General features: G+C 51.2%; 1 protein-coding gene across 2 annotated transcripts in view; it reads left to right on the forward strand.

Annotated features, from left to right (window-relative positions):
• The first annotated feature begins 8,208 nt into the window (after positions 1-8,208).
• The window catches only part of BCL7A (BAF chromatin remodeling complex subunit BCL7A), a 30,892-nt gene continuing 18,812 nt past the window's right edge, over positions 8,209-20,288 (forward strand). Inside the window, exons 1-3 of one of the 2 annotated variants that reach the window (XM_061141981.1) lie at positions 8,209-8,322; positions 8,754-8,849; positions 16,356-16,437. In XM_061141981.1, the coding sequence (XP_060997964.1) occupies positions 8,758-8,849; positions 16,356-16,437 (174 nt within the window). In that variant the 5' untranslated portion in view covers positions 8,209-8,322; positions 8,754-8,757. Of the gene's footprint in view, positions 8,323-8,581; positions 8,850-16,355; positions 16,438-20,288 lie in introns of those variants that run through there. The other variant, XM_061141982.1, reaches the window with a different exon arrangement.

A 20,288-nucleotide genomic window follows, 5' to 3' on the forward strand; every position in this document is an offset into this window, starting at 1 on the left:
CTCGACATCACTGATCATCAGGGAAATGCAAATCAAAACCACAAAGAGCTATATCACCTCACACCTGTCAGAATGGCTATCATCAAAAAGACCACAAGTAACAAATGTTGGTGAAGGTGGGTAGAAAAGGGAATCAATGTCTACATTGTACCCCTTAAACTTACATAATACTGTAATAAATCAACTTTACTTCAGTAAAAAAAAAAATCAACTGACTAGACCATCCACCTACTAGATCAAGGTTAGGTCCCATGCCCAGGACCTAGAACTCCTAGGTAGAAGAGTGAAACGGCCCCCATCCCCCAGCTTCTGTAGTAGGGGGCAGCCTCCATCCCTAAAGGTTCACCCAGAATTAGGAAAGGTTTTCAGAGGCAGACAAAAATGACGCATGTATGGGAGCAAGAGAGGAGACATTCGGGCAGCCATCTGGATTCCTGACCTAAGAGCTCACGAAACGCATCGGCAGACGGATTCCAACTCTGCTCCGGGTCACTGGGTCATGACCAGACGTTCCGTGTTTAATCATTCATTGTTAGAAGAGCGGCTGTGTTACACCATCTCACCTTTGAACACATCCGTCTTCTGAAGCACTTTATATCTACTATCTCTCTGTTTGAATATGGCCTCAAGTGGCCTAACTTTTAGTCTGGCAGTTTGCCAATCTATTAGTATTTGAGCTGGGAACCGTTTTTAGAGTTGTAGTTACAGGCAAGAAAAAGTAGGCATAGAAGCAATTTGGAATATTTGGTTTATCAAAAAAATTTTTTTAATATTTATTTATTTATTTAGCTGCTCCGGGTCTTAGTCGTGGCATGCAGTATATTTAGTTGCCGCATATAAATTCTTAGTTGTGGCATGTGGGATCTAGTTCCCTAACCAGCAATCGAATCCAGGCCCCCTGTTGGAAGTGCAGAGTCTGAGCCGCTGGACCATCAGGGAAGTGCCACTCCCCTGCAAATTTTTACTGGCCCAGTCTCTGAAATTTATCATCAGGCCCACATTGTCGGGGAGACCTTCCCTACAATGAACTGGGACCACATGGGGCTCCACCAATGGCGTGCTGGTGAATGTTTGCCAATCCCCTCTGGGTGGGGAGGGACAGGAGGGTCCCGAGAGCACTCACAGGGGGCTGATTTACCACAGTCCACATTCTGATGACTATGGAGTGGGGAGCACGGTCCAGAGGCACAGGAGAGAGGGGCTCTGGCTGGAACTCTACAGACTGCAACTGCGGGATGGTAGCATCCTTTTCTGCACATGGAGGGAGGCTTCCAACTCTGCAGCTCATCCTTTCTGGCTCTGGCTCTGAGGAAGGGGCTGTATTTCATCCTGCGGTTAGAGTGTCCCCTTCAAAGTTCCCCCCTTGGCTGGGCCTTGCTAATGATCTGTTCCCCAAACACCAAAGCTCCTCTGTTTATGAAAACAGTACTCGGTTGCAAGTTGCTAGGCGAGGACCAAGTCTACCCAGAAACGCCAGGGCTGGGTCTGCATCTTCCTCACAGTCACACATCTCCATCTGTGTTCTTATCCTTCCCCCACCCCAAACTCCCACCCCTTGGTGAATGAGCCTTCATCTCAGGGGAAAGAGTGAAGTAAGAGGTGGATTTACCAGTCCTAGGAAGAGTAGTTTGACTTCAGTCCCCAGTGAGGGGCATACTGATGCGAAGATCATAGAGGGTGGTATTTAACAAATACTTTTTGGTATTTGGGGAAGATCCCCTGGAGGAGGGCACAGCAACTCACTCCAGTATTCTTGCCTGGAGAATCCCATGGACAGAGGAGCCTGGCAGGCTACAGTCCATAGGGTTGCAAAGAGTCAGACAAGCCTGAAGCGACTTAGCACGGGTTTTGGTATCTAGCACTTACAACGTGCCAAGCACTGTTCTAAATTCTTGACAAATACTGTTGTTTTTTTTTTTATGTTTTTCAACTGAAGTATAGTTGACTAACAGTGTCATGTTAGTTTCAGGTGTACCACAAAATGATTCAGTCATATGTGTGTATGTGTATATGTGTATGTATATTCTTTTTCAGGTTCTTTTTCCATGTAGATTCTTACAAAATGTTGAGTGTAGTTCTCTGTGCTATACAGTAGGTACTCATTGGTTATCTATTTTATATATATAGCAGTGTGTATATGTTGGGCTTCCCAGGTGACGCAGCGGTAAAGAATCCCCTTGCCAGTTCAGGTGACACAGGTTTGACCCCTGGGTTAGGAAGATCCCCTGTAGTAGGACATGGCAACCCACCTCAGTATTCTTGCCTGGAAAATTTCATAGACAGAAGAGCCTGGCAGGCTACAGTCCATGCGGTCACAAAGGGTCAGACACAAGTGAGCAGGCACAAACGCACGTGTATTCATGTTAATCCCAAACTCCTAATTTATCCCACCCTCCTTCCTTGACAAATACTGTTTTTAATTCACATAACTTTATGAGGCAAGTCTTATTTTCATCCCCATTTTACAGATGAGGCACAGAGGGGTCAAAACACAAGTCATGGCTAAATAACTCACTTCTGGAACCTCACAGTCATTCTTTCAATGTGTCTGAAATAATCACAAACATTCAGTGAGAGCTTGACTTCCAGCCCTGATACTTAGTTATTCAGACTCACACTCAAACTGAAAGCAACTCAAAATGCTAGAAAACATATTTTAAAACATCCTAAAAGCCACCACATGCTGACAAGATAGTAAGGACTAGGCGAAACTCAAGGAAAAAAGAATCCTGAAAACTAATCCAGCAAGGAGCCCACTTGAAGCCTGTAGATATTTGCCAAGCATAGCATATTTGAACTTTAGTGTGAATGGTTTTTTGAGGCAAGAGATCAGAAATCGAAGTCCAGGATCCACATAGCAGGGAGATGAGACCTTGCCCACAATAATACAGGCTTATTATAATGCCCACAATAATGGGCTTCACCAGTGGTGTGCTGGCAGATGTTTATCACCAGCTCTTGGCCTGCTGGAGAAGGGTACTGCTATATTATCTTGTTGTTCAGTCGTTCAGTCGTGTCTGACTCTGCAACCCAATGGACTGCAGCACGCCAGACCTCCTTGTCCTTCACTGTCTCCTGGAGTTCGCTCAAATCATGTCCATTGAGTCAGTGATGCCATCCAACCATCTCATCTTCTGTCTCCGCCTTCTGCTCCTGCCCTCAATCTTTCCCAGCTTCAGAGTTTTTTCCAGTGAGTCGGCTCTTCGCGTCAGGTGAACCAGAATTTTGGAGCTTCAGCTTCAGCATCAGTCTTTCCAGTGTATATTCAGGGTTGATTTCCTTTAGGATTGACTGGTTTGATCTCCTTGCAGTCCAAGGGGCTCTCAAGAGTCTTCTCCAACACCACAGTTCAAAAGAATCAACTCTTTGGCGCTCAGCTTTCTTTATGGTCCAACTCTCATATCCATACATGACTACTGGAAAAACCATAGCTTTGACTAGATGGACCTTTGTTGGCAAAGTAATGTTCTGCTTTTTAATATGCTGTCTAGGTGGATCATAACTTTTCTTCCAAGGAGCAAGCATCTTTTAATTTCATGACTGCAGTCACCATCTGCAGTGATTTTGGAGCCCAAGAAAATAAAGTCTGTCACTGTTTCCATTCTTTCCCCATCTATTTGCCATGAAGTGATGGGACCAGCTGCCATGGTCTTCGTTTTTTGAATGTTGAGTTTTAAGCCAGCTTTTTCACTCTCCTCTTTCACTTTCATCAAGAGGCTCTTCAGTTCTTCTTCACTTTCTGCCATGAGGGTGGTGCTGTCTGCATATCTGAGGTTATTGATATTTCTCACAGCAATCTTGATTCCAGCTTGTGCTTCATCCAGCCCAGCATTGCTCATGATGTACTCTGCATATTGGTTAAATAAGCAGGGTTACAACATACAACCTTGATGTAATCCTTTCCCGATTTGGAACCAGTCCATTGTTCCATGTCTGGTTCTAATTGTTGCTTCTTGACCTGCATACAGATTTCTCAGGAGGCAGGTCAAGTGGTCTGGTATTCCTATCTCTTGAAGAATTTTCAACAGTTTGTTGTGATCCACACAGTCAAAGGCTTTGTCATAGTCAATAAAGCAGAAGTAGATGTTTTTCTGGAACTCTCACTTTTTCGATGATCCAATGGATGTTGGCAATTTGATCTCTGATTCCTCTGCCTTTTCTAAATCCAGCTTGAACATCTGGAAGTTCACAGTTCACATACTGTTGAAGCCTAGCTTGGAGAATTTTGAGCATTACTTTGCTAGCATGTGAGATGAGTACAATTGTGTGGTAGTTTGAACATTCTTTGGCATTGCCTTTCTTTGACATTGGAACGAAAACTTACCTTTTCCGATCCAGTGGCCACTGCTGAGTTTTCCAAATTTGCTAGCATATTGAGTGTAGCACTTTCACAGCATCATCTTTTAGGATTTGAAATAGCTCAGCTGGAATTCCATCACCTCCACTAGCTTTGTTCGTAGTGATGCTTCCTAAGGCCCACTTGATTTCACATTCCAGGATGTCTGGCTCTAGGTGAATGATCACACTATCATGATTATCTGGGTCATAAAGATCTTTTTTGTATAGTTCTTCTATGTATTCTTGCCACCTTTTCTTAATATCTTTCACCATTATCTTAATATCTTAATACCTTAATTAAGATATTTAGTATATTTCTTAATAGCTTCTTCTTCTTCTTCAGGTACCATTTCTGTCCTTTGAACCCACCTTTGCATGAAATGTTCCCTTGGTATCTCTAATTTTCTTGAAGAGATCTCTAGTCTTCCCCATTCTGTTGTTTTCCTCTATTTCTTTGCATTGATCGCTGAGAAAGGCTTTCTTATCTCTCCTTGCTATTCTTTGGAACTCTGCATTCAAATGGTTATATCTTTCCTTTTCTCCTTTGCCTTTCCCTTCTCTCCTTCTCACAGCTATTTGTGAGGCCTCCTCAGACAACCATTTTGCCTTTTTGCATTTCTTTTTCTTGGGGATGGTCTTGATCCCTGTCTCCTGTAGTGTCACAAACCTCCGTCCATAGTTCTTCAGGCAGTCTGAATATCAGATCTAATCCCCTGAATCTATTTCTCATTTCCATTGTATAATCATAAGGGGTTTGATTTAGGTCATACCTGAATGGTCTAGTGGTTTTCCCTAGTTTCTTCCATTTAAGTCTGAATTTGGCAATGAGGAGTTCATGATCTGAGCCACAATCAGCTCCCAGTCTTGTTTTTGCTGACTCTACAGAGCTTCTCCATCTTTGGTTGCAAAGAATATAATCAATCTGATTTCGGTGTTGACCATCTGGTGATGTCCATGTGTAGAGTCTTCTCTTGTGTTGTTGGAAGAGGGTGTTTGCTATGACCAGTGCATTCTTTTGGCAAAATTCTCTTAGTCTTTGCCCTGCTTCGTTCTGTACTCAAAGGCCAAATTTGCCTGTTACCCCAGGTATTTCTTGACTTCATTCTTTTGCATTCCAGTCCCCTATAATGAAAAAGATATCTTTTTTGGGTGTTAGTTCTAGAAGGTCTTGTAGGTCTTCATAGAACCATTCAACTTTGGCTTCTTCAGCATTAATGGTTGGGGCATAGACTTGGATTACTGTGATACTGAATGGTTTGCTTTGGAAATGAACAGAGATCATTCTGTCATTTTTGAGATTGCATCCAAGTACTGCATTTCCGACTCTTTTGTTGACTGTGATCCCATCAATGCGGTCTATAGCACTTGCCAATTTCTGTAGTGTAAATGTGATTTCAAACTATTGACATGAGGTCGCTGAACACAGAGTTGGGAATGTGTGGGCCTGTCAGCACTCACTGATCCCACCCTGGGTACAATAAGAAAATCAGTCTCATCATTTAGGCAACCTGTACTGGTATCACCTGGGGGGCCAGGGACCCACCAGCCCTGAACGTGGATGTCAAATATTTATTTATTGGGCCGCATCAGGTCTTAGTTGAGACACATGCAATCTTCAATCTTTGTTGCAGCATGGGGGATCTTTTTTGTTAGTTGCAGCGTGCTAACTCTTACTTGCGGCATGTGGGATCTAGTTCCTTCAGAGTCTTAGCCACTGGACCACCAGGGAAGCCCCCTGAACTTGGACATTGGTCATTGTGCACTAGCAGTGCCCTCAGGAGCCTGGCAGAAGCAAATGTAAAGTATCTGGAGACGAAGGTAGCTTCATTCTAGGCCCCCAGTTGTCCCTATAAATAAATTTGGAAATACAGTGTCCAGCAATGTCAAAGAGAATCAGGCAGATCACAAGGAAATAGGATACCATGAGTAAGAACTAGCAGAAACAGACTCTCAGAAACTTCAAATATCAATGATCAGACACAGACTATAAAACAACTGTGCTTTGTTGAAAGGAAGAAGTGTAAAAATATCTGCAGGAGACAGGAAACTATAAAAAGTACCACACTAGATTTATAAAGAACATTTGTAGAGAGCTCTGTAGTTTAATCAGAGATCAAAAACGCACATGCCTTCAGGGGCCATATGGTGAAACAAATGAGAACAGTGACTAGGTGACACATTGGTGACCTGGGGAGCTGCATCCAAAAGGTACAAGGCTCCTCAGCTCCAGCTGATTGTTGCCATGTGGCACACGATGCCCAGTCTGCAGACCTGACATGTCTACAGAAGCTGGATATTTGGATTTCTTTTTATTGTGGTCAAATACACATAACATAAAATGCACCACTGTGGGACCTCCTTGGCAGTCCAGTGGTTACAACTCAGCACTTTCACTGCCAAGGGCCTGGGTTTGATCCTTGGTTGGGGAATTAAGATCCTTCAAGCTGAGTGGCACAGCCAAAAAAACCCCACCAAACACTCTAACAATTTAAAGGTATACAATTCAGTGGCATAAAGCACATTCACAGTCACCATTATCTTCTTTCAGAACTTTTTTTCATCACCCCTCCACCCCCCAGAAAGGAAACTCCATACATATTTGAAGTCACTTCCCATTCCCTACTCCCCAGAGTCCCTGGCAACCACCAGTCTGGTTTCTGTCTCTATGGATTTGCCTAGCTTAGATAACTCATGTAAGTGGAATCATACAATATTTGTCCTTTTGTGACTGGCTTCTTTCACTTAGGATGTTTTCAAAGTTCATCCACACTGTGGCATGTATCTACTTCATTCCTTTTTAATGACTGAATGATATTCCACTGTATTAAATATACACATTTGTCCATTCATCATTCAGTATTTGGATTTTAAAATATATCTTCTACTTTTGACTCAAATGTATGTTTTTAAATGTTATGTGTAACTTTAAGCATGTATCTGCTGGCCAGGTAAGTCAGAGCGCCAGTGATATGGACCTGTGTTTTATGACCTGCTGCGACATGCTTTCCTCACATTAGGAACTTGGGGTTCACGATGGTAAAAGGACATGCCTAGGAAAAGGCCTTCAGTGGAGCTTCCACTCCATAGCGCCAGAAAATTTTCTCCCCCACACCAAAACCTCAGGGCAAAGGACTTGGTTTAAGAATGAGTGGTAGTCACACACCTAGATCACAGCTTGTTGGGCTATTTGATCTCCAAGGCACTAGGTTTACTGACAGGGGTCATTCTCTTTCCGGAACACCCATCTGGGCACCAACCGGCTCTGTTCACTACCAGTTTAGCTGCAGCTGAACACAAGGATGACTTATCCTGGTAACTGTAGATTGGTGCAGAGCTGTCTTGAGGCACCGCAGGGAAGACACCAGCCCAGAAGTCCTCCTGGTAGCCGGCCAGTCTACTTTACCTGCCAGGGTCATTTGTGCGGTAGCCGCAGCTGGGCAGAGCCCAGAACTTAACATCAGGTGTGGCTTAAGCTCGAATCTGGTTCCAGGACAGAAACCCCAGCGTGGGCCCGCTTCCCTTATTTATGGTGAGGGCAACTTATCACTAGAGGCAATGTCTAAGAGCCCCTCTTGAAATGCTGATAAATAATCATCGAGCTTTTCCTGCGCCGAAAGCTATTTAAGAAGCAAGGTCGAATGTCTCTCGTGGTCACCCCAAGCTCCCTTCCTCCCACCCTAGTTTTCCAAAAGGACCAAAGACAGGGAAGCGACGTCCTAGCTCGCGTATTTAAACCGGGCATAAGGCCAGCAGAGGTCCGCCTTTCTCAACTCTTTCCAAGAGCACCTCGCGTCCCGAATCGGCGCCTTCAACTCTGAGAAGTCGGGAGCCCCACAGGAAACTTGCATTATTGCAGCCGCTGCCACACACCCGGGGCCGCGGACGGGCGGCCGCGCCGGCTCCCCAGGAATGCATCCCCTCCACGGCCGCCCGGCCAGCCGGCCCGCCCTCCCCGGGGGACCCCTCGGCACCTGCGGCCTCCGAGTAAGTGTCCGCGCGCACCTCCACCCGCCAGCCCGCCTCCCCCACCACCCCGCTTGCCCGGAGCTGGGGGTAGCCAGGTGCCCCTCGCCACCTCCCCGGGGAGCGGGGGTCGCGGGCGCCTCCCCCGGGTGGGCGGAGAGGCTGCCGGCGCTGCTCCGCGGCGGCGGCGCCCGGAGGCCGCACTGGCGGCGGCCGCGGCGGCGCTGCTCCCCCTGCTTGGTGCAGCTGCCGCCCGGCGCTTGCGCACTGGGCCCTGGGCGCGCGGCGGCACCAGGCTTTGTGTGTGTGTGTATGTGTGCGAGTGTGTGTGTGTGTGTGTGTGTGTGTCCGTGTGTGAGTGAGTGAGCGGGCGGGCGGGCGCGAGTGTGGCCGCCGCGGAGCGCGAGCAGGACCCGGCGGGCGCGCTCCCCCAGCCTCTCTCTCCCCGCCAGAACCATGTCGGGCAGGTCGGTTCGAGCCGAGACCAGGAGCCGGGCCAAAGATGATATCAAGAGGGTCATGGCGGCTATCGAGAAAGTGCGCAAATGGTAAGCGGAGGCGCCGGCTCGTTTGCTCGCCGGCTCGGCGCCGCGGCCGCCCCGAACCCCGAAACCAGATACAAAAAGCCGGCGGGGCGCAGCGCCCCGGGCCGCCCGCGGGCCCGGGAGTTGGAGAGGGCGGGCGGCGCGCGAGCCGGGTCACCTGCGCGCGGCGGGGGCCGCGGCCGCTGCCCAGGTGCGCTCGCGCCTGTCGCCCACCTGGCGCGGCGGCGGCAGCCTGGAGGCGACAGGCGCCCCGGGCCGGGCGGTGGAGCAGCGGGCAGTACCCGGCGCGGCGCTTGGCTCCCGGGAGGGGGGCTCGGGGCCGGCCCCAGAAGCCATTTCGTTTTGTGCAAGTCACATGAAAGCGGCTTCCCGCGCGCCGGGGCCGCGATGCCGGCGGCGGAGGGGAGAGCGCGAGCTCCATTGTGCAGGCACCGAGCGGGCCGCCGCCGTCTCCGTCTCCTCCCCGCGCGCCCCGGGCGGCGCAGCGCCGGCCCCCGCGCCCTTGCCCGCGCCGGGCCTCCCTCCCTCCCTCCCTCCCTCCCCGGCTGGCTCTCTCGCTCGCTCCCCGCCTCCCAGGCTCGGCGCCCTCGAGTCTGCGGAGTTTGTAGAGCGCGAGCCGTTTAAATTTAGCGCTTTGGGCTGCCTGGAGCGAGGGCTCTTGGCGACGAAGAAAGATGGGGGCGAGCGCGAGGAGGAAACGCTGGCTGCGGCCGCGGGGCCCGGGGCTCCTGGTGCCCCCCCTCCTCCCGCCCAGCTCTGCCGGGACCCGGGCTCAGGGGCTCGGGCGAGCGAACGTTTGGGGCCAGACCCCGGTCCTGGGCCGCGTGTGCTGCTCCAAACCCGGCCGTTCCTGTTTGTTTTGCGGAGAGAGCTGTTGTTTTTGTTCTCTGCGCGGGGGGCGAGGGGGACTCGGGTGTCGGGCCGTGCGGGTTTCTCTGGTTCACGTTATAGATTCCGTCTGGCGTGGCCTGGTTATAATTAATACGACTGAACGTTTCCCCGGCCTTGTCCGGGTCTGTCTCGGAATCGGCCCGAGGGCCAGGCCCGAGACGCCAGCCGATCGCCAGGTTGGGGCGGACTTGTTGAAAACTCCCGGCTCCCGGATTTCAACTTTATTATTTTTTTCCCACGGCCTCACCAGGGTCAGGGAGGGAGAAGAGCCGCCGCGACGTTCGAGTGTCAGTGCCCGCGGGCTCATTCTGACCCTTTATTTAAAGCTTGAAAACCCGGCAAGGCCCCGTGGCGGGCTCTGTTTATGTTTAGGGGTGTCATTTCTCAAGTAACGCCTGGGTCTCTCAAAACCACTGGGGGCGAGCCTCCAGTCTAGCCGTGTCACAAGTTAGCTGTCCTTTCTGAGTCAAACCCAACAAAAAAGGCAAGAGGAAAATCAATAAAGTCCACGTGCTCCCGGGCCTCCTATGGAAAGGGCTGTCTGCAGATGGCCGGATGCCCAGCCGAGGGCTGGGTTTGGCTCCAATGGGACAAAGAATTTTCAGAACCGTGAGAAGGGGAGGCCTTCCAAAGTTGAGATCCAAGTCTTCCCTGCCGTGGGAGCTCCCCTGACGCGCAGGGCGCCGAGTGCCGGGACCGGAGCCATTTAAAAATGGCAGAAACAGCTGCAGGCCAAAACACACACAGGAAAACAAGCCCACCACCCCCTCTCCAGCGGGATTCTCAGAGGCAAGGCTGGAGTTGTCCCCTGCCTGAGCGCCTCGGCAAAGAAAGAGCTGTTGTCTGGGCCTGAGTTCCTTCTGTTACCAGCCTGGAGGTGAGAAAGGGGTGGGGGCACGCTGCCTTTCTGTGCTTCGGAAGGCGTGGTGGGGCCTTCTGCCCCAGGTTCCCAGCCTGGCAGAGGCCCCTGCACCCTGACAGCTGCTCGTGGAGGGCCCACCCGCCAGCTGCTCTGCTGGGAGGGCAGATGGAGCTGTGGGGTTTTCCACCCTGGGGGCCCCAGAGCAGCCAGCCTGGAAACCCTCAGTGCTGCTGAGCAGGCTCTGGTTTTGGGAGGAGGGGAGGAGAATGTGTCTCTCTCTCTTTTTGTGTTTTGGGAAACTAGGAGTCAAGTCCATTAAAGACCTCAGGCTTTGGGATCTTATGACTGGACTTCCAGTTTACTTCCTTGCTGTGACCTTGGGCTAACCACATAACTTCTCTAACCATGACAGCAAAGGGTCCCTGTGTTCCTTCTCCCCTCCTGGAATAATACCATGTCTCCCAAAGCACTTAATCCTTCACACAGGGAGGAGAGTGTGTGTGTGTGTGTGTGTGTGTGTGTGTGAATCGCTCAGCTGTGTCCAACTCTTTGCGACCCCATGGACTGTAGCCCGCCAGGCTCCTCTGTCCATGGAATTCTCCAGGCAAGAATACTGGAGTGGGGAGCCATTTCCCTGGTCATTAAACGCTGCCTTTGTAAGGTAGAAGCTTGGTTTTGCTGATTTTTACCCCCCTCCTGCCCTTTCTAAGCAAAAGAGACTTTACCTTATTTCATAGGTTTCCCCAGCACCGAGAAGCCAAATCCTACCCTCACTCTGCCTTTAGAATGTGTCTTCCAGTCAGCCCTTGTGGTTTGGGGTTGTTTATTAACTCTGTGGCCACCAACCGTGTCTGGGACGTCCTACTGGCTGGGACACTGGGTTGCCAGATTTAGCAAATAAAATTACAGGACACCCAGTTAAATTTGAATTTCAGATAAACAAATAATATTTTTAAATAGGTTTTTTTTTTTTTTTAAAGTGTAAGTATGTCCCATGCACTGTTTGGGACATACTTATAGTAAAAAATATTATTCGTTGTTTATCTGAAATTCAGATTTATCTCAACGTCCCATTTCTCTCTCTTTTCTTTTTTTTAAATTCAGAATGGAGGTGTCTAGCATACCACTCAGCCTGTAAGCCTAGAGTGGTATTTCTCCTCAGTCCCAGTGACGCCTAAAAATCCCCTCTTCTGCCTAGCCCTACCCTTCCCCTCCTCTGGAAAAAGCCAGCAGGCAGCCATGGCCTCCCTGTCTATAGCCACTGGCTATTTCTCCTCTCCTTTCTGTCTGATACCCGAGTGAGGCCAGCTGGTGGAGTGCAAGGCAGCCAGAACATGGCTGAAGGAAGAACAAAATGGTGGGCTCCTTCGGGGGGAACTGGGGCAGGGTTAGGAGGCCCGGTGTGGGTGGAGAAGAGAGGGAAGTGGGAGTCATTGGGTAGAGGCGGTAAAAGGCTTGAGCCTTGAAGTAGGCTTAGACCCAGGGACCCCCGGGACCGTGGTCTGAAGGGTCCCTCAGTGACTTGTGAAGACGGAGAGAGGCCTGTTCCCCGAGACCTCCCACCAGTCCCTGGGGGTGGGGGGGGTGACTGTGCCTAGACTCTCACCTCAGTACCTTCAGGGGACCATCCTGCCAGGCACAGGGCAGGTCAAGCGGGCCTGGGCCTAGTTAGGATGAAGCCAGCCATAGCCAGACCTTCTCTGGCATCAAGGACTAACCCTGGGAAGTGGAGAGGAAGTGACGACTTCAGGGCCGTCTTTGCGGGAGTCAGGTCTCCCTGGCTGGCCAGTGCTTGGAGCTCACCCTGAGGGAACATTAGAAACTGGCCTCCGCCTGGAGGATCTAGGGAGAGGGGTGCTCAGTGTTTACACAGGAGCTTGTGCTGGGATGGGGCGTTTGGGGCTCTATTCCTCCAGCTGACTCCTTTTGTTCAGGAACCCAGCCTGATGGGGAAGCGATAGGCACTTCAGCCTGGCTGGTTACAGGAGGGCTCCGGGCGTGCCCGTCAAGGCCAGGTCGGGCTGCAGCCTGGAGGTTGTGGTGAATCCAGACCCGTGCCTAGAGGTGGTGAGACTCAGGGGTCTGAGAGAACCAAGGGGCCCATATGAGAGAGGCACTGCTCCTCGGGGCATGTGGGTCCCTCCTGGCCATATTGTGTTTTTGAGAATGGCCAGCAATCTGGATTTGAATGTGGGGTTTGACTTGTTTGTTGGGTTTTTTTCCCAAGTCTGACAATGGATTCTAATTTTTTTAAATACCATATAGGCCAGACAAAACGTGCCTCTTGGCCGCTTGTCTGCAACCACAAATGTAAGGTGATGAGTACAACTTAATACACTCCTTGGGGGTTGAGGGGGCCGCGAGTTCTAGGGTGATGGGTTTGGAGGTGGTGGTAGGAACTCTTAGCTGCTCCTCTATGTCCATGTGTCGTTTCCCAAGGCGCTGCCGAGCCACTGGCTTGATGACACACCCAACACTCCGTGGATGTGTCTACGAAGTGCCGGGTTCTCCGTCAGCATCTCACCCCTGAACTCCAGGGCCTGTCTCTCCCTAGGTGGCTGCTGGCCGGACTGCAGACTATGGTCAGAGTCTCAGCACCCTTCCGTCTGACCCCTGGCCCCTCAGTGCCTATACCTAGAAATGCAACTGAAGAACAGTTTCTAATGCCTGGAGTGAGTTGGGAACTGGGGCCAAGGGAGGTACCAGAACCCGGCTCAGAGCCTGCGGGGCCCGTAACCTCCCTGGAAAGCACCTGCGACTTGCCACGCTCATCTCGGCTCACTTGCGGCCTGCAAGGCCCAGGTCTGGCACCCTTTGCACCCTGAGAGGTGTCCTGTGCGTTACCAGTCAGTTACTTTTTTTTCTGTTTTAAACACAGTCAAGCCTTGGATCTGCTGACCTACCGGGGTCTGGGCAGAGGAAGCCAGCTTGTGAGCAGTGAGTGCCTGTGGCCCTTTGGGTGGGATTGGAGCAGTCTGTGCCTCTTTGTCCAGCTTCCGTCACTGATGAGCTCTGTGGAGTCATTTCTTAGTTTTTTCATGGGAGACAGAATGCCAGGGACCACAGCCCACGTCCAACCCCAGTTCTGCCGTTGGACTAGCTGCGTGACCATGAACTAGTGGTATAACTTCTCTGGGCCTCCCGTTTCCTCATCTGTAAAGCAGGATGACAATAGTCCCCCTCTCATAGGCCTTTGTAAATAAAGCATTTGGCATGAAGTAAGCCCTCAGCACACAATGGCTATTGTGATGGCTGCTTTGTCACTGACGTTGTTTCTTGGAATGTCTCTGTCCCTTCCAGGCACCTTCTGATCATTCAGAATGGAGATGGGGAAAGACCGGGGTTGTGGGTCATCCATCCTGCCTCCAGGAGGTAGGGGACAGGTGGATGGTGACTTAGGTACCTGCCTTTATTTAATTCTCTCAAGGCTAAGAGGGACAGGGATGGGGGCACGGGGAGCTACTTCAAAAAGCAGTGTGGCAGGAAGGTGTGAACACTGGGGAGGATGACTCCTCCTCCCTCAACCTCAGTTTCTTTCTCAGACAGGAAAGGTGACTATTTACTGTCACCAGAGATTATGGGAAAATTAGAGCAAGTGTGGATAGTGCTTATCACACAGGAGGCACTAGAAACAGTCAAAGTAGAATTGTTGTTGTTGTTGTTGAGTCACCCAGTTGTGTCCGACTCTGCGACCTCATGAACTGCAGCAGTCCCTCACCATCTCCCAAAGTTTGCCCAAGTTCATGTCCATTGCATCGGTGATGTCATCCAGCCGTCTCATCCTTTGACCACCTCTTCTCCCTCTGCCCTCAGTCTTTCCCAGTATCAGGGCTGTTTCCAATGAGTCGACTCTTCACATCAGATGACCAAACCAAAACACTGGAGCTTCAGCTTCAGCATCAGTCCTTCCAATGAGTATTCAGAGTTGATCTCCCTTAAGATTGACTGGTTTGATCTCCTTGAAGTCTCCCAAGGGACTTTCAGAGGTCTTCTGCATAAAAGAATAAATGTTGATAAAAGCCAGGCCCTAGGGACTTCCCAGGCAGTCCACTGGTTAGGACTCAGTGCTTCCACTGCAGGGGGTTAGGATTTGACTCCTGGTTGGGGACCTAGAGATCCCACATGCCTTGAGGTGCAGCAAAAAAAAAAAAAGGCAGTCCTTAGCTTCTTTCAGCAGGGGACCTTGGGAACCACGCAGGCACAGTTTGGGGTGTGGAAGTGTCTGTGGGTTTGGTTAGCTGGGCCCCCAGAAGCCTCAATGGTGGATTGGTGCCAGGTGGTGGGAATGTGTCCCTTTAACTCATGAGGGCTACTTTCCATTGGAGGGGAGGACCCAAGGCCCAGGTCTTGGCAGGGAGGCCGGACAAGGTGCCCACAGCCACCCGTAATTCTCAGCTCTGGTGCAACCCCTGTCACTAAAATTGCTGAGGTCTCCTGGCTGCCATGCCACCTGCAGCGGGTGTGTGTCTGGCCCCGACGTCATCTCACGGGGCCCTTGAATCAGCTGATTTCCTTCGTATGACTTCCCACGTCTCTGAGACGGCAGAGCCTGGTGCTGGGAATGTGGACTCCGGAGCCCCAGCAACCCAGTTGGAATCCCAGCCTTTCTTCTGGGGGGACTTTCCCTGAGCCTCGGTTTCCTCAGGCATGTGGTCTCTGGTTGTCACCACTAGTGCTAGGGTAGGAAGCTGCAGGACCTGACTTGTAGGCTGCGCGAGGTCGGGACTGAACTTGGGAGGCAGGGGTGATAACTAGAGGAGGAAGATGATGCTTGGAGCAGAGAGTGGTCATTATCATCATCACCTTTGGTGAAAACCAGTCACCCACTTTCCTTCCCACGGCTTGTGGTTTACTTCTTGCTGTCAACCTGCCTTTGACAGCCATGCCCTAGGTGTTTAGGAGGCAGCCGAGGGTGGGTCAGGGGTGGCGGTGCAGACATTAGAAGCTGAGGCCCATCTCTGAGTGCAGGGTCTTGGAGCAATCTCCCACCAGGCTGCTGCCCTCCGCCTGGGCTGTGCTTCCTGTCGCCGCCCCTGAGTATCAGCGTCTAGGGGCCGAGGCCACTGGGCATCCAGGTTTGCCCCAGCGCTGTGTTCCCCTTGGCTGATCTACCTGGAGCTCGCCCGGAAGAGCTTGGGGTGGTTACTCAGGCTGTCTGCTCCTGCCTCCCTTCCCAGGACCTCAGAAAACTTGCCAAAAGGGCAGGGCGAGCCCTTGGATGCCCTTGATGAAGACCCTCCCACCCCTACCCTACCCCCACTGGAGGAAATGCCCTGTTGGTCCGATACTCTCTCTGCTGCCTAGAGGGGCTCGGGTGGCCCAGTTCGCTTGTTCCGTGGGGGTGAGAGGAACCTGGGGCCCAATTCCCTTCATCCAGAGGAATCATCTCAGTGGCAGTGACCCTCCCCCACTCCCATCCTACCAAGCACTTCAACCCAGATACAAGAAGCTGTCCGCATGCTTTGTCTCCCGAAATCTTTGTGGCCGCCTGGAGAGCTTGACAACCCCACACGGTCCAACAGATGGGGAAACTGAGGCTCTGGCTGGTGAAGTGACTTGCCTGGGATGGCGGGGGGCAGCCAGTGCTGGGATTCAAACCCACGTCTGTGTGATCTGGAGACGTCCTCTCAGCCCTGCCCAGGGTGGTCACTGTGTCCCAGCTGCTCCAAGGGCGTGTGGCCCGTGACCCCCACCAGCGTGAGCAGGGATCCACCCTAGAAGCCCCCTGGTAACGGGTTCTTCCTCGTCCTCTGCAGGGAGAAGAAGTGGGTGACTGTGGGCGACACATCCCTGCGAATCTACAAGTGGGTCCCTGTGACGGAGCCAAAGGTTGACGATGTGAGTATGGGGGCTGGTCCCCTGGAGTGGGGCTGCCCATCCATGCTCCCTTGCATCATGACGACAGGGGACTGGCTGTCCACTGCCACCCTCCATGTGGGGACCCGGGGGCAGAGCACTTGGAAAGCAGAAGGACCCAGCTTGGGGCTGGAAAGGCTGTTGGGTCTACCCCTCCCCCATAGTCCAGCCCTAGTTTGGCCCTCAGAGAGGTGGGGAGTGTCCCCTGCAAGTCGCCTCTTCCGACTGAGAGCCCCACGATTTGCCAGTGGGGACACACTTTAGCACCAAGGTGTCCCCTCCCTTAGACTGAGCACCATGGTTTTGGGGTGGGCATGGTGGTAGCTGCAGACGGACAGGCCCTCCCCCGTCATCGCAGGGCCATTCCTGGCCCCTGACCATCTCTCTGTCAGACATTACTTTGTGGAGTTGAGCTCTGTATCCACTCTGTACAAGGAAAGACACAGGCACAGGGAGGCAAAGCCATTCCCGAGAGTCACGCAGCAACTGTCAGATCTGCCTGACTCCAAAGCGTGTACTCTCTACTCTTGGAGAGCCTTCTGGGGTGCTGGTGAAGGGTGACCCCAGAGTGGTGCAGAGGAACCTAGGCCGTTGTTAAGGAGAGGGTTCCAGGCGGAATGGTGACTACGACCACTAGGGGGAGCCCTGGTGTCTGTGCCTAATCTTCAGTTCAGTCCAATTGCTCAGTCGTGTCCGACTCTGCAACCCCATGGACTGCAGCATGTCAGGCTTCCCTGTCCATCACCAACTCCCGAAGCCTACTCAAATTCATGTCCATCGCGTCGGTGATGCCATCCAACCATCTCATCCTCTGTCGTCCCCTTCTCCCGCCTTCAGTCTTTCCCAGCATCAGGGTCTTTTCCAATGAGTTGGTTCTTCGCATCAGATGGCCAAAGTGTTACAGTTTCAGCTTCAGCACCAGTCCTTCCAATGAACATTCAGGACTGATTTCCTTTAGGATGGACTGGTTGGATCTCCTTGTAGTCCACGGGACTCTCAAGTGTCTTCTCCAACACCACGGTTCAAAAGCATCAATTCTTTGGCGCTCAGCTTTCTTTGTAGTCCACCTGTCATATCCATACGTGACTGCTGGAGAAACCATAGCTCTGACTAGACAGACCTTTGTTGGCGAAGTAATGTCTCTGCTTTTTAATATGCTGTCCTAATCTTAGAGAGGGATTGATGGCTGGCAGCTGCCCCACGTCACAGATAGTTTTGCAGCTCTGTGGCTCCAGGCCAGTTACCCTCAAAGACCCCCAGGTCAGCTACTCTCATTCCCAGTCAAAATCTAGAATGGTCCCACCATCAAGCCTGCCTGTGGGCTGTTCCTTCTGCCTGGAGTGCCGTCCCTACTCAGGCCAGGGCGGCTCACAGTGACCTACATGCTTCCAGTCGTGACAGTAGGCATGATTGGTAGGTTACTAGGGTCCATAAGGAGGGGCAGGGAATTCCCTGTCCAGTGGTCAGGACTCAGTGCTTCCACTACCGAGGACACAGGTTCGATCCTTTGGTTGGGAAACTAAGATCCCACATGCCACGTGTCTTGGCCAAAAAAAAAAAAAAAGCAGGGCAAAGCCTCCCTCCTCCATTTCCAGTGACCTGCCCCACAAGTCTGGGGTCTCCAGGCAGGGCTGAGGCGCCGTTCTTGACCCTTTGATCATGTGTTAGCCCCTAGGTGAGTCGACACTGGGCTGAGATGGTGGTGGTGTGTCGTCCCCTCTGGTCCTGGCCTGGCTCATGGAGCCACCAGGGCTGCTTTACCCCAGAGGCACCAACACAGACCCTCACGGCCTTCGGTGTGGGCCATTCTGGAGGGAGAGCAGAGTGCGGCCAGCCTCCTGGAAGGCAGCTTCTGGCTCCTGCCCATGTCTGTGCCTTGCACATCATTAGGTGTTGTATAAACGCCGGTTGCATTTGAGAAGATGTGGTCCCTGCTATCAAGGAATTTATAATCTCGTTGGGGGAAGATAATTATAGAATAGCATGAAACAGACATCAGGGAAGCGCCAAATGGATTGTGATCAAGGAGAAAACGTAATCGATGGGGTGTCAGGAAGGACAGGGCAGCCCAGGGCTGGACAGAGACCTCCAGCTGTGGAGTTGGACAGGCTAGCCTCAATTAACCTGCGATGCCAGACAGGTGACCCCACCTTGCTGGGTCTTAGTCCCCTCTTTTGTGCACTGGAGCATTACTATCCAGCTCCTGGGGTTTTCTGCAACAGAGCAAAGGCAGTATATCATATGGGAAGAACTTAGCTCAGCGTGGCTGTGCAGACAGTGCTTAGATGCTAATTCGCTGTCATCTCTGAGCCGAGATGTACAATATTCCTGCCCGCTCCCTCTCGGGCGATGGGTCCCACACCTGGCTGAGCACTTGATCCCCTGGGAGTCTCGACAAAACGCAGGTTCCCGGGTGCTACCCCGGACAGCTAAATCTGCATCTCTGATGGTGGTGGCCGGGAATCCGCATTGGAAAAGGACAACTTTTCATGTTTGTAAACGCCCATTAATGGCATGGTTACATTATTTTTTTTCTTCAGAATTTTCTTGAAAAGTTTATTCTCTTAAGTAGGTAAAACATGTTACAAAATTCAAATATTACTTATAAACCCTTTAAAAAAAAACTAAGACAATTCACCTGCATAAAATTCACTCTTTTAAATTGTGCCAGCCAATGTTGGTATGTTCACAGTGCTGCTGCACCCATCATCTTTGTAATTCCAGAATGTTTTCATTACCCCATAAAAAATAAAACTCAAACTTGCCCGAAGATTCTGGAGTCTACATCTGTCTCTGTAGGTTTGCATATCCTTTAAATGTTACTTTATTTTTTTTTAATAGCCTTATCTTTTTACAAATATATATTTTTTATTTATTTGGCTGTACTGGGTCTTAGTTGCAGCATGTGGGATCTAGTTCATTGACCAGGGGACAAACCCTGGCCTGCTGACTTGGGAGCTCAGAATCCCAGCCACTGGACCACCAGGGAAGTCCCTAGTATTATCTTTTTGTAAATCTGCATCCCATCCCCATGAGTACCTCCGACCCCACCAAGCTCTCTTCCTTGGAGACAGCCAGTGTTCATTTATCCTTCCAGGGAGCGTGTGCATGCACACACACACACACACTCACTCACACTCATTCACGTTCCTTTATGCTCTGCCTTTACCGCCAATGGCAGCATCCTGTTCATGTGTTCTGCGTCTTTTATACATCTCGGGGATACCAGAATATTTTAAGATGTGGCTACTTCTGCGGCTCTTTCTGCGTTTGCACAGGAAGAGCTGCCCTGGCGTCTGTAATTGGCGCACCCCGTTGCATTGAATGAATGTCCTGTACTTTGTTTAACAAGTCTTTTTCCAATGGATGCAGTTAGCTTGTTTCCAACACAGTCCCACATGGAACTTCCCTGGTGGTCCAGTGACTAAGACTCCATGCTCCCAATGCAGGGGGCACAGGTTCAATCCCTGGTCAGGGAACTAGATCCCACATGCTGCAACTAAAGATCCTGCATGCCATAACTAAGACCTGGTGCAGCCAAATAAATAAGTTTTTTTTTTTAATGGAACCACATACAGAGAGCATCCCCTTCACCTTTGCTTCCTCACTGGGCTTTCCCTCCTCACCTGGTCTCCAGAGTCGGTTCGGAAGTCAGCTGACTGTCTTTAAGCAAGGCAGTGTCTGGGGCCTGAAGATAGTAGAAATGCATGAGTAGAAATGCACGAGCTGCTTTTTCCATCTCTCACCTGGCATCCCTGTACCAGCTTTGGGCTGAGTGACCACGGCCTTTTCACCGGGGGAAATTCCCACCAGCCAGGGTGTTTGCAGGCCTG

Source organism: Dama dama, chromosome 5 (assembly GCF_033118175.1).
Source record: "Dama dama isolate Ldn47 chromosome 5, ASM3311817v1, whole genome shotgun sequence".
Taxonomy (NCBI): domain Eukaryota; kingdom Metazoa; phylum Chordata; class Mammalia; order Artiodactyla; family Cervidae; genus Dama; species Dama dama.